This window comes from Chaetura pelagica, unplaced genomic scaffold (genome assembly GCF_000747805.2).
Source record: "Chaetura pelagica isolate M959 unplaced genomic scaffold, ChaPel_1.0 scaffold138, whole genome shotgun sequence".
Classification (NCBI taxonomy): domain Eukaryota; kingdom Metazoa; phylum Chordata; class Aves; order Apodiformes; family Apodidae; genus Chaetura; species Chaetura pelagica.
The window spans coordinates 3,459,998-3,473,298 of NW_009954215.1; the positions used below are offsets into that span (position 1 = coordinate 3,459,998).

General features: G+C 39.9%; 3 protein-coding genes across 3 annotated transcripts; all 3 read left to right on the forward strand.

Moving 5' to 3' along the window:
* The first annotated feature begins 725 nt into the window (after window positions 1-725).
* LOC104393725 (promethin-like) lies at window positions 726-3,465 on the forward strand. Its single transcript, XM_010003239.1, has 4 exons — window positions 726-797; window positions 1,482-1,650; window positions 2,038-2,176; window positions 3,372-3,465. The coding sequence occupies exons 1-4, from the start codon at window positions 726-728 to the stop codon at window positions 3,463-3,465; spliced, it is 474 nt and encodes a 157-aa protein (XP_010001541.1).
* Window positions 3,466-4,139: 674 nt separating this feature from the next.
* TMEM159 (transmembrane protein 159) lies at window positions 4,140-6,878 on the forward strand. Its single transcript, XM_010003240.1, has 4 exons — window positions 4,140-4,211; window positions 4,896-5,064; window positions 5,452-5,590; window positions 6,785-6,878. The coding sequence occupies exons 1-4, from the start codon at window positions 4,140-4,142 to the stop codon at window positions 6,876-6,878; spliced, it is 474 nt and encodes a 157-aa protein (XP_010001542.1).
* A 3,598-nt stretch (window positions 6,879-10,476) lies between these two features.
* LOC104393787 (melanin-concentrating hormone receptor 1-like) lies at window positions 10,477-11,475 on the forward strand. Its single transcript, XM_010003309.1, has one exon. It carries the CDS (start codon window positions 10,516-10,518, stop codon window positions 11,473-11,475), a length of 960 nt encoding a protein of 319 aa, XP_010001611.1. The 5' UTR covers window positions 10,477-10,515.
* The last annotated feature ends 1,826 nt before the right edge of the window (window positions 11,476-13,301 follow it).

A 13,301-nucleotide genomic window follows, 5' to 3' on the forward strand; every position in this document is an offset into this window, starting at 1 on the left:
TGGCAGGGACCGCGTGTGCGGGCTGAGCACAACAGCGGCGTTGGCCCGGTTGGATTTACAGCCAGGAAAATGCATCTTTTTAACTTCTCCTGGTAGGGGCCACCCCAGCAGCAACAGGTACAATTTTCGTGGGGAAAGGAGATTCTTGAGCTCATGTTGCCTTTAAACTGTCACAATTATGTATGTGTTATTATGTGTTATATGTGTTATTAATATATATATGTTCAAAGCATTTGAAAGCACTTTTGCCTTTATATGCAGAGTTTTAAAGTTCTGAACAAACATGAGGGTGTTCACACACAAAAAAGGCACATTAATGTCTCAAGAGTTTCCAGCACTAGTAGCAATATGTTGTCTGTGCAGCTAGTTAGAACTGACCTCTTCACTGATAATTCCACCCCCTCACGGTTAAATACAGCGTTAATGTTATAAACCAAGGAGGTGGGAATCGCCTTGTATCTAGGTATCTGCCTTTGGGAATTTCAGAAGAGCTTTCAGGGACAAACTCCCTGAATTACTCTTGGAAAAGTAACATTTTAGACTATGGATCCCATTAACATCTAAAATCTGTGTTCTTTGTTTTGCAAAAAAAAAATTAAAATTCATCTTTCCAAAACATCTGCATGAGTCTGTTACTAATTGTACCTTAATTTTAAGGAAAGTTGGATGGCTTGAGTGAGAATTGGTTGTTCAGAAGACTGAGGATCCTGGCTGAGGATTTCACCATGTCTAAAGAGATGCAAGAGCTGCAGAAGCAGTGGCGGTCGGTGGTGCAGTCCATCCACAGCAACGCAAATGTGGGTCTGGATTATATTATTATGTATTTTTAAAGATACTCCTTTACTAATGCTCAGAACGAAGAAAAATAAGAACTAAAGAACTAAAACTACAATATTTCCTGAAGGGAAATGTCTCTACTACGGTAAAATTCCCATCTATAGATATGACTGTCTCAGTAAAAAAACATACTTCTTTTTCTACTAGTAACATTATAACTAAATTCCTTTGTCATACAGACATGCCTGCACTGTACTTAGGTTCAATAAATAAGCAGGTTGCAGATACTACTGAGGCATGGAAAAAAGAAAAATCATCATAATTTTAAAATGTTACAGTGTTTTTTTTACTTAACAGCTAGTTTTTTAGATCAAAATGATAGCTGTTGGGATTCCACTGAAACCTCTGCAGCTAAACTGTGATTTGGGGTTTTTTAAATTCATTTTCAGAGGGTTTTTTGGGAAGAGAGGAGGCTGGTGTGCTGTTTGTTTTTATTTAATTTATGCAAGAATGATACTGGGAAGTCCAAGAGAAACATGTTGGTTATCAATAGAATTATATTTGCTATGTGGTTGTCTAATAAATTTGCAGGAAGTCCTCATGCTTTTGAAATACAAAATACAGCTGTTCAAGCTGCAGACTTGATGCTTAAAAACTATATATTACAAGAGATAAAACCTGAAATGCTTTTCTTTTGTCTACAGGTTGTTGCATTTATGAATTCTCGTGTTGGCCAGTATTTAGATGACCATCCTTTTGTTGCCTTATCACTCCTGATGTTTCTTGCAGTTTCTGCTATTCCTGTTGCATTTTTCCTGATTTTTGTTGTTACAACAGCCATAATGGCCTGTATCGGTGTGATAGTTATGGAAGGTACTGTATGCAAGTACTTACTTACTCCCTTTTAAGGCATGATGTCTCTTCCTTTTTTCTTCTTTCTACTGGAGTTTCCATTTCAAGCAGTTGAGGATTTCTGTATGCAGTCCTCAGGTCTCAGCAGTAGTGAAACCCTTAATACAAGAATAGTAATCTGATTAACTGCAGTCTATCCAGGAGAAGACCTATTTCCCTTTCTAATCTCATCCACCAGGATATAGCTAAACCAGTTATCTTGACCATGCATAGCTTTTACAGTGGCTAGCTAGTTGATTGCATACGGTTTTCCCAAATGGTTTTAATTGGGTTGTGGTAGAATGTCAGCTTTTAAAATGTGTTTGTGTAGAAACTTGTTTAAATAACAAACTTGTTTTCTTTTATTAGGTTTTTTAATAGCCACAGGTGGCATAGCCCTCCTTTGTGTGCTGTGTGGCCTGGGTGCACTTTCACTGGGAGTTTCTGGAGTAGTGAGTGTTTGTTACATTGTTCTTTCAACTCTGGTCAACTACTGGTGTGCTTCAAGGTGAGCATTTATGTGGTGACCCATGCTTGGATTTCAAACTCTGCAACTGTACTATTGCATGGATTACTACTTTTATTCTATGTGAGCCACTGTTGCTTATTTTAACAAACGTTTCTTGAGTGCTGAAGCATCTTTGGTTACCCTGATGGCAGAAATTACAAATGTCTGCTCATCAATATATACTTTAATGAGAGTAAATACATGTGCTCTTTCCTATTCAGGAAAGAAGAAATGTGAAGTCTTTAAATATGCATGTGCTAACACAACACAACATCAACCAGTGATGTACAACTTTGTTTTGCCTCACTCAGAATATTGTTGCTTTAAAATGTCATTAAAACACAATACCAAATTGGACTTTGTCTAATGAACCTTTTGGTTCTTTCTGTATGATAACCCAGCTGTTGCTGTTTACCTCCATTTGTAGAGTAATGAACAAAAATTAGTTCTAGATTTGGGATAGGCAGAGGGGTACCTGAAAGGGACAGAGTGGCCAAAACAGCAACTACAGGTTTTGCTGGCTGCTGCAGTGTGCTGCTTGCCAGTCGTGTGCCTGATGCTTGAGCCTTGGAGGGCCTGTGCCTGTTCCCTAAGCCCTGCTCCTACCTAGTGTCTGGCTGGCAGCCCCAGGCAGCACAGGTCGTGCTGGGGTGCCACCTGCAGCCTGCTTGAGGATCTACGGGGCAAAGAATAGCATTCATCCCTTCTCAGGCATAGGGAAGAGCAAGAACTGCAGCTGCTCCCTCCTAGGCTTTCTCAGTTTGCTCCTTCATCAAAGCTGTGCTTCTTGCATAGCTCTCAAGGGCACACGAAACTGCCCGTGGAGCCTGGGATATTGTCAGGATGACAGGACCATGGTGACAGGCCCAATGTGCTTACATTTGTTCCAGGGCTCCATACCACTCCTCCAGGCCCTGCTGCTAGGTCCATAACATTGTCCACTGGCTCCCAAAAGACTGTTTTTTCCATAGTGATCCAACTTATAGAGCAGTCATACTGACTTCCAGCATTGATGTTAAAAGAGATAACATCAGCTTTTTTATATTCTTGTATCTTTTGAGAGAAGCTCTGGTACACTGGGTGTGGATGCTCCAGGAGACTCAGGTTTTCATCACATATTGCTCAGCTTTTTTGAGCAAAAAGTTAAAATAGTCTTATGGAAAAAGACTGTATAATTCTTTTCTTCCATGCACAGGGGTCAGATAAAGAAGCAAGAAGTTAATGGAAATTTGTCACAGAAGAATGTGCCTGTCTTGGATCTTTCTGCCAATACTGTGAAGAATGAATAAGCAGGTTTCTCCCCACTTCCTTCATAAGCAATCAAGGTGTTACTCTGACCTTTGCAGTGGAACTGTTTACTTGTTGAGCATTCAACCTTTGTGCACTCCATATGGGAACCTAATCAATATTCATTGTATATTGTCACTGTAAAATTAACATTAAGAAAAACCATCAGCTGTGCATTGCAATATGAGGCCTATGTGCATGATGGAATATTCCATGTAATGTTGAAGGGATGTAACAGTAAAGGCTACTGTTAAGTTGGTGACAGGTAAAAGAAAGGGTAGGTAGGTGTTTAACTTACCATTTGTTACTGGAGTTCTGAATGTATGATCTTTTGGAATTTATATGCAGCAGTTGGTCATTTTGATACAAAAGTGTCAAAGCTCAGAACCCCAGAAGTGTTTTGAATCTTACAAAAAAAAAAAAAGGTAGTTTTAAGCCCTAACAGCCTTTCAGGGACAAACTCCCTGAATTACTCTTGGAAAAGTAACATTTTAGACTATGGATCCCATTAACATCTAAAATCTGTGTTGTTTTGCAAAAAAAAAATTAAAATTCATCTTTCCAAAACATCTGCATGAGTCTGTTACTAATTGTACCTTAATTTTAAGGAAAGTTGGATGGCTTGAGTGAGAATTGGTTGTTCAGAAGACTGAGGATCCTGGCTGAGGATTTCACCATGTCTAAAGAGATGCAAGAGCTGCAGAAGCAGTGGCGGTCGGTGGTGCAGTCCATCCACAGCAACGCAAATGTGGGTCTGGATTATATTATTATGTATTTTTAAAGATACTCCTTTACTAATGCTCAGAACGAAGAAAAATAAGAACTAAAGAACTAAAACTACAATATTTCCTGAAGGGAAATGTCTCTACTACGGTAAAATTCCCATCTATAGATATGACTGTCTCAGTAAAAAAACATACTTCTTTTTCTACTAGTAACATTATAACTAAATTCCTTTGTCATACAGACATGCCTGCACTGTACTTAGGTTCAATAAATAAGCAGGTTGCAGATACTACTGAGGCATGGAAAAAAGAAAAATCATCATAATTTTAAACTGTTACAATGTTTTTTTTACTTAACAGCTAGTTTTTTAGATCAAAATGATAGCTGTTGGGATTCCACTGAAACCTCTGCAGCTAAACTGTGATTTGGGGTTTTTTAAATTCATTTTCAGAGGGTTTTTTGGGAAGAGAGGAGGCTGGTGTGCTGTTTGTTTTTATTTAATTTATGCAAGAATGATACTGGGAAGTCCAAGAGAAACATGTTGGTTATCAATAGAATTATATTTGCTATGTGGTTGTCTAATAAATTTGCAGGAAGTCCTCATGCTTTTGAAATACAAAATACAGCTGTTCAAGCTGCAGACTTGATGCTTAAAAACTATATATTACAAGAGATAAAACCTGAAATGCTTTTCTTTTGTCTACAGGTTGTTGCATTTATGAATTCTCGTGTTGGCCAGTATTTAGATGACCATCCTTTTGTTGCCTTATCACTCCTGATGTTTCTTGCAGTTTCTGCTATTCCTGTTGCATTTTTCCTGATTTTTGTTGTTACAACAGCCATAATGGCCTGTATCGGTGTGATAGTTATGGAAGGTACTGTATGCAAGTACTTACTTACTCCCTTTTAAGGCATGATGTCTCTTCCTTTTTTCTTCTTTCTACTGGAGTTTCCATTTCAAGCAGTTGAGGATTTCTGTATGCAGTCCTCAGGTCTCAGCAGTAGTGAAACCCTTAATACAAGAATAGTAATCTGATTAACTGCAGTCTATCCAGGAGAAGACCTATTTCCCTTTCTAATCTCATCCACCAGGATATAGCTAAACCAGTTATCTTGACCATGCATAGCTTTTACAGTGGCTAGCTAGTTGATTGCATACGGTTTTCCCAAATGGTTTTAATTGGGTTGTGGTAGAATGTCAGCTTTTAAAATGTGTTTGTGTAGAAACTTGTTTAAATAACAAACTTGTTTTCTTTTATTAGGTTTTTTAATAGCCACAGGTGGCATAGCCCTCCTTTGTGTGCTGTGTGGCCTGGGTGCACTTTCACTGGGAGTTTCTGGAGTAGTGAGTGTTTGTTACATTGTTCTTTCAACTCTGGTCAACTACTGGTGTGCTTCAAGGTGAGCATTTATGTGGTGACCCATGCTTGGATTTCAAACTCTGCAACTGTACTATTGCATGGATTACTACTTTTATTCTATGTGAGCCACTGTTGCTTATTTTAACAAACGTTTCTTGAGTGCTGAAGCATCTTTGGTTACCCTGATGGCAGAAATTACAAATGTCTGCTCATCAATATATACTTTAATGAGAGTAAATACATGTGCTCTTTCCTATTCAGGAAAGAAGAAATGTGAAGTCTTTAAATATGCATGTGCTAACACAACACAACATCAACCAGTGATGTACAACTTTGTTTTGCCTCACTCAGAATATTGTTGCTTTAAAATGTCATTAAAACACAATACCAAATTGGACTTTGTCTAATGAACCTTTTGGTTCTTTCTGTATGATAACCCAGCTGTTGCTGTTTACCTCCATTTGTAGAGTAATGAACAAAAATTAGTTCTAGATTTGGGATAGGCAGAGGGGTACCTGAAAGGGACAGAGTGGCCAAAACAGCAACTACAGGTTTTGCTGGCTGCTGCAGTGTGCTGCTTGCCAGTCGTGTGCCTGATGCTTGAGCCTTGGAGGGCCTGTGCCTGTTCCCTAAGCCCTGCTCCTACCTAGTGTCTGGCTGGCAGCCCCAGGCAGCACAGGTCGTGCTGGGGTGCCACCTGCAGCCTGCTTGAGGATCTACGGGGCAAAGAATAGCATTCATCCCTTCTCAGGCATAGGGAAGAGCAAGAACTGCAGCTGCTCCCTCCTAGGCTTTCTCAGTTTGCTCCTTCATCAAAGCTGTGCTTCTTGCATAGCTCTCAAGGGCACACGAAACTGCCCGTGGAGCCTGGGATATTGTCAGGATGACAGGACCATGGTGACAGGCCCAATGTGCTTACATTTGTTCCAGGGCTCCATACCACTCCTCCAGGCCCTGCTGCTAGGTCCATAACATTGTCCACTGGCTCCCAAAAGACTGTTTTTTCCATAGTGATCCAACTTATAGAGCAGTCATACTGACTTCCAGCATTGATGTTAAAAGAGATAACATCAGCTTTTTTATATTCTTGTATCTTTTGAGAGAAGCTCTGGTACACTGGGTGTGGATGCTCCAGGAGACTCAGGTTTTCATCACATATTGCTCAGATTTTTGAGCAAAAAGTTAAAATAGTCTTATGGAAAAAGACTGTATAATTCTTTTCTTCCATGCACAGGGGTCAGATAAAGAAGCAAGAAGTTAATGGAAATTTGTCACAGAAGAATGTGCCTGTCTTGGATCTTTCTGCCAATACTGTGAAGAATGAATAAGCAGGTTTCTCCCCACTTCCTTCATAAGCAATCAAGGTGTTACTCTGACCTTTGCAGTGGAACTGTTTACTTGTTGAGCATTCAACCTTTGTGCACTCCATATGGGAACCTAATCAATATTCATTGTACATTGTCACTGTAAAATTAACATTAAGAAAAACCATCAGCTGTGCATTGCAATATGAGGCCTATGTGCATGATGGAATATTCCATGTAATGTTGAAGGGATGTAACAGTAAAGGCTACTGTTAAGTTGGTGACAGGTAAAAGAAAGGGTAGGTAGGTGTTTAACTTACCATTTGTTACTGGAGTTCTGAATGTATGATCTTTTGGAATTTATATGCAGCAGTTGGTCATTTTGATACAAAAGTGTCAAAGCTCAGAACACCAGAAGTGTTTTGAATCTTACAAAAAAAAAAAAGGTAGTTTTAAGCCCTAACAGCCTCTGTTAAAATAGTATAAAGTATTAGCATGGTGTGCTTATATTTATTATAGGCAGAAAATTGGGATTTTGCATATATTAAGTTATACTATAAGCTTTTATACATATTTAGATGTTACATTAGTCTGAAAGGATCTTTTTGTTGTTCTCCTGCCTCATCTCATCGATGCTATGCAGTTAGGTCTTGCATTTTGTCAAACTTGTTAAAGTCTTTAAATTGCCTGTTTTGCTTCTCAGTTTAACTTCTTAGATGTTATTTAAACTTTTTCCATTTTTGCAAATGCTATAGTATTCCTAAGCATTAAGTCTGTAACTGTATTAGTTTAATAAAGTGGTTTCTTTAATGAGGTTGTCTTGTTATTCTGTTTATTCTACAGTAAAAGCAAGTTTTCCAGATCTACTTTTAGGAAGGTTACCTTTGGAGCTGAGTTTTTCTCCTCAGTTAAGAGAATTTTGGCTGACCAGTATTGATGAGCCACAAACTGCAGACAGGATGCAATACAGTCATCTCATGCCTATAAAGAAAATGCAGAATCCTAAAGACTAAATCAGTGTAATACTCAGTTTTGCATGATCAAACATGCTGTTTAACTGTTTATCAAAGCTTAAATGAGCCATAATGTATTACACATAGTATGGGTAGAAACATTTTCAGCTGTAGTGGCCCCAATTTTGGGCCCAGAGTGAAACCATCCTTACTCAGCCCTACTCTGTGTTACAGTCTGCAGGAGACAGACAGGACCTGTTAGCAGCTCATAAAAGGCTTTGATATTTTCTAAATTCCAGTTAAACATGAAGGATTTACAGGAAGGAAACCATAACAGATTTTTCATAATTTACTAAATAAAGTTTCAGGTGTTTCAAAGCTTTATCCCTGTTTTTTTAAAAAAAACTTCCAGGTGATAGTAGTACACATGGTAAGAGGGGGAAAAAAACAAATAGAAAAGGACAAGTAATTTCTCTACTTTCCTTGTAAAAAAAGCTAGTGCTGTGATAGTTTACATGACACAGTCTGGAGAAACCCATCTAAAAGGTGGAACAAAGATTTAACATGAAAAAATATAATCAAAAGTATATAAACATATATATGGAGTTTTTTACATTGCTATTATCCCCAGTTTAAGATCAAATCTGCAGCTACTTGTCAAACACAGTAGAGCCAGTTTATAGCAGGTAAGGATGGGGAGGGGAACAGAATGCTGTGCTAATCAGCTGTGTAGGGATGCCCTGTGATGCACAACAAACTTGCAGGTATTATCACCTAAATGCAAACTCCCCAGTGAAAGACACTAGGGTTTTTTTGCAAATAAAGAGACTCCAACTAGGTAGTGTCCTGGGGGCATTGAGGTAGAGGAGGCGTTTGGCACCAGCTGGTAAATGGAATATATCATCCCTTGTGCAAACAGAGTAGTGCCTGCCTTCAAGAGCTGTGAAGTACTGAAATAACTAAGTGCTAGAAATCCTTACAGCTAGCTAAAAGTAAGCCCTGAAGTGAGATTCTAGTAATTACAGAATCCTTCTTGTCTTTCACCAATCTACTGGCCCCATCATCAGAATAGTTTGTCTAATCTTACTTTAAAAAAAGTCTTACTTTTTGTAGTCATTAATGCCTTCAATCTAGGAATCTACTGGCTGCTGAGAGCAAACTAATGGTTATGAGGAAAATAAGGTAGAGATGAGTGACTTCATAGAACAGTCATCACCGCATTTATTTCATGTTTCCAGTGTTTTGTGTTTTACATACCCAACTGCTGCAACTTCAAACAACTTGAAAATAAATCACTTGTTTATCTCCCATTCTCTTCTGTCAGTCTGCCTAAAATAAAATGTATAACCCATGATTGTGCTCAAGGCCTCAAAAGAAATGGAAACAGAAAGCCCTTTCCAGGAGGGAAGTAATGATGCTGTTTATCATCTGTGCTGCAATTAATCAGCATAGCCAGAAAATACCAGATTTCCATATACTTACTCATGCAGCTTGTGTTTTTCCACTTTAGGATGATTTTGCTTCAGAATCTAAAGAGATTAACCCAAATCTACACTTGCAAATACTGCTGAAAACTTGACTTTAAGAGGATTCTTTGCAGAATTCTACTGAGATATTTGTATTCAATTAGACCCTTAGATCAAAACATGCTCCCAGTGCTGGCTACCTATCCTTTTATTATTTAGAGGATTTTATTCTACACTCCATTTGCCTCTCTGGAGCACAAATCCATAGCTTAGTCTCCCAGTGGATCTTGATTCACTGCCTTCACAGCACTGAAGTGAAATTCTGCTCTCCCTGCAAGAACATCCCCATCACTCTGCTGCCAGCCTGGTGACAGACGCTGCCTCCCTGCCTCTTGGTGTCACTTTTGCCTGGTGGTGGAGGGAGCAAAGGAGCTGCTTTATAACATGTATTAACAGCCTCTGCTGGTGCCTAGAGCTGTGACTTTCTGAGCAGCCCCACAGAGCCCCAAGAAATTGGCAGCCCTTATTCTTTTGACATGAAACACTAACATCTTCAAGCTGCTGCTGAGTACCAATTTTTCCTGAAGAATGGATTTTAAAACCAATCACACCGAGAGCTTGAACAGCTGCACCCCCAACAGCTCCAAGGCTGTTCAAAACTTTTCTCTGCCTGGTAAGTGCAATACACAGGTAAGTGAAAATATATACTAGTATATAACTTGTAGTTGTAGGCTGGGGAGGAGAAAAAAATCATTTATGTAGGATAGTCTTGGAGAAAGCCTGACCATAAATATTAATATCCACACAGTTGAGCAACATGTGTATCAGATATTCATATATCTATTGAAATATATGTTCTATATGTATGGATTTGAAAGGGTCTCATGCATAAATATGGAATGACATACATACTGGTGCTCTTTCATTCTATTGCTAATATGTTTGTGTTCGTACCTGTGAAGGGAAGACTGTACATTTGATCAGACACATCTTAATGTATACATTTGTGAAAGCTGCTTGAGAAAGTGCTTGTGTGTGGTTAGACAACCACACAAAAAACTCTTCATCTTACATGTGCCTAAGAAATCTGCTAATGTTCATATTCAGAGAACTCCTGCTCTGTTAGAAGCTGGAATATCTACAAGGCATGTCCTCACTGGTGGTCCTAGCACAGCTGACTTTTTCCTGCCTACACTTATCTCTGCAGGTGACCCCAGCAGGACAAGCTATGGCAGTTTCATCATGCCCACCCTGTTTGGCATTATCTGCCTGTTGGGCATTATTGGTAACAGCCTGGTTATCTGCACAGTCTTAAAGAAATCCACTCCTAGCAGTAGCGTCCCAGATATCTTCATCATCAGCCTCTCCATGGTGGACCTGCTCTTCCTCCTGGGCATGCCCTTCCTCATCCATCAACTGCTGGGGAATGGAACGTGGCATTTTGGGGAGACAATGTGCACAATCATCACTGCCCTGGATGCCAACAGCCAGTTCACCAGCACCTACATCCTCACTGCTATGTCCCTCGACCGCTACCTGGCCACCGTCTACCCCTTCACCTCCACCCGCTTCAGGAAGCGCCCTGTGGCCATCCTTGTCATCTGTGTGCTCTGGGCCCTTTCCTTCCTCAGCATTACACCTGTCTGGATGTATGCTCAGCTTATCCCTTTGCCTGGAGGTCTACTAGGCTGTGGGATTTGTCTGCCAGACCCCCAGAGGGACATGTATTGGTACACACTGTACCAATTCTTCCTGGTCTTTGCCATCCCTTTTGTCCTCATCACGGTGGCCTACAAGAGGATCCTGATCAAGATGGCCAAGTCCTCAGAAGCACTGATGAGCCAGAGAAGCACCAGGGCACGAACCAAAAAACTGACCCGTACAGCAATTGCAATCTGCATGGCCTTCTTCATCTGCTGGGCACCTTTCCACATCCTGCAGCTGGCCCAGCTTGCCATGACTCACCCCACTCTGCCTTTCCACTATGCCTACAACATGGCTATCAGCCTGGGTTATGCCAATAGTTGTCTAAACCCCTTCATCTACATCTTACTGGGCCAAACTTTCCAGAGGCGGCTTGGGGTCCCTGTAGGGCCAGCAGCTGCAGGTCAGGCTTCCCCACACAGAAGCAAAAGCATTCAGGGTGATGCAACCCAGTCAGGGCAGCCACTACTGCATTTGGTGTCTGTCTCTGGCAGGTAGACCTGCAGCAGGTGGGGGATGCCCCAGCAACCAGCACCTCTCCTTGCCCAGCCAAACACACAGGCAGGGGCAGGCAGGTGAGCACCATGCATCACATGTCCTGTGGAATGGATCTTAACCTGGTGACAAAGTAGCAGCAGCATGTGGAAAGAAGCTTTGTTTAGCCTTATGTTCTTATTTGCATCTTCTCTAAGAGCCATTAATTTTATTCTCCCCAGGATATGAAGTTTTCAGGCATTCTATTAGATTAACCCACATACTTAAAATACTTTGATGCAAAACCCAGAGAAGCAGCAACCCACAGGCCAGGGCTGAAATATTGCCACCATTTGAAACTTGAGGAGTTTCAAGATTATTTCTTGCTTTAAGTAGAGGAGAAAGAAATTGAACTGTTCTATATGATTTCCCTCCCACCCCCAAAACACAGTACAAGAGCATAACACTTTATGAAGATTTTCAACCTTAGGACAATAATGTTTTCATCTCCTTTTTAACACACCAAATCTATAACACCTTTAATAGTGGGTGAGACATCAATAATTTTCTGTCACTTTAAAGCCAGCAAAACTGCTAATTTTTCAGAATCAGCAATTGTCAATAAGTCCAATAAATATTCTCAAATATCTTTAACCAGATTGATTTATTCACAGTGACTCAGATAGTTCTGTACCATCTTGTTAGGTGACAACAGCAACCCCAGTTAAACAGTAGCTGTTGCTAAGTCACCAAGTTGCTTTGCAGTGGAAGCAGCAATTAGATTATATTTAAAAAGAAAAAAGAATAATTTCTTACCATTGCTAATGTATCACATGCACACATATCGTAGCATTTCCTCAGCTATCAGCAAACTTTTAATAAATACACATCTTGAAGCATATTGCTCAGGCTTTCAACGTGATTGTAGGTAGCTCAGTTTTCATCTGCTTGTCTTGAGCAATTCTGAAAGGACTAAAGAGTAGAAACCACAAAGCATCCATTCTCTAACTTTCAAATTGCTTTGCTGCATAAGGTAACCAAAAAGAGGTAAAAGCAAAGGTTCTACACACTCCAGTTTTAAAGGAACATTTGCCTCTTCATGGTAGATCAGGCAAAGCTGTTTGAAGTGTGCTACTTTATTCTAGAAGATCATGAGACCATATCAAGTTCTTTATCAGGAACACCCAGTTGCTAGAACAGACCTAATTTCAATAAATTAAAAGTTAGACATCACCACCCTGATTTATTCCTACTCCTATAAGGGAACCATCATCAACACTGCAAATGAATTGTACCTAAAATTATTTATATGCACATTGTAACCTAGAAGATCCTTATCTCTAACTCTATAGATTTTCAGGACCTATTTATTTGAATAGCATGTTAACTCAGCAAGCAACTGTTACAAAACCACATAGCCAGCAATCTGAGGCAAGGCTATCTCCAATAGCTTTTGGCACTTCCACGGACAGAGCAGTAAAACCCTTCCAGCTGTCTCAAGTGGCAACACACTCAAACCTTTAGAACACAACTCACCCACAGATAAACAGCTGAAGGGATCTAATCCTTGCCCACATTTCCTTCACACCCCCATTGCTTGCTGAAGGGAGCAGACATTGCTTAACAAAATCAGCAGACACTGAAGCAAGTGAGTTTATTCCAGCTCCAAATCTGGACTTACATAAACCATTCTCTTCTGCATTTTAAATTGATTTTTGTTATGTAATTCATTCTGCTGTCAGCACTTATCAGGAGCTAAATCTGTGAATTATCAGTTACCAGCAGGTAAACATGGAGCAGTTTCACTCCTGCTGCTCTGACTTTTGTATATTTATCAGCCACTGTAATTT

Coding starts and splice junctions, on each gene's coding strand:
- LOC104393787 (XM_010003309.1), top strand. CDS start 10,516: ATGCCCACCCTGTTTGGCATTATCTGCCTGTTGGGCATTATTGGTAAC.
- TMEM159 (XM_010003240.1), top strand. CDS start 4,140: ATGTCTAAAGAGATGCAAGAGCTGCAGAAGCAGTGGCGGTCGGTGGTG. Junction 5,065..5,451: donor CGGTGTGATAGTTATGGAAG/GTACTGTATGCA, acceptor TTCTTTTATTAG/GTTTTTTAATAGCCACAGGT. Junction 5,591..6,784: donor AACTACTGGTGTGCTTCAAG/GTGAGCATTTAT, acceptor TTCCATGCACAG/GGGTCAGATAAAGAAGCAAG.
- LOC104393725 (XM_010003239.1), top strand. CDS start 726: ATGTCTAAAGAGATGCAAGAGCTGCAGAAGCAGTGGCGGTCGGTGGTG. Junction 1,651..2,037: donor CGGTGTGATAGTTATGGAAG/GTACTGTATGCA, acceptor TTCTTTTATTAG/GTTTTTTAATAGCCACAGGT. Junction 2,177..3,371: donor AACTACTGGTGTGCTTCAAG/GTGAGCATTTAT, acceptor TTCCATGCACAG/GGGTCAGATAAAGAAGCAAG.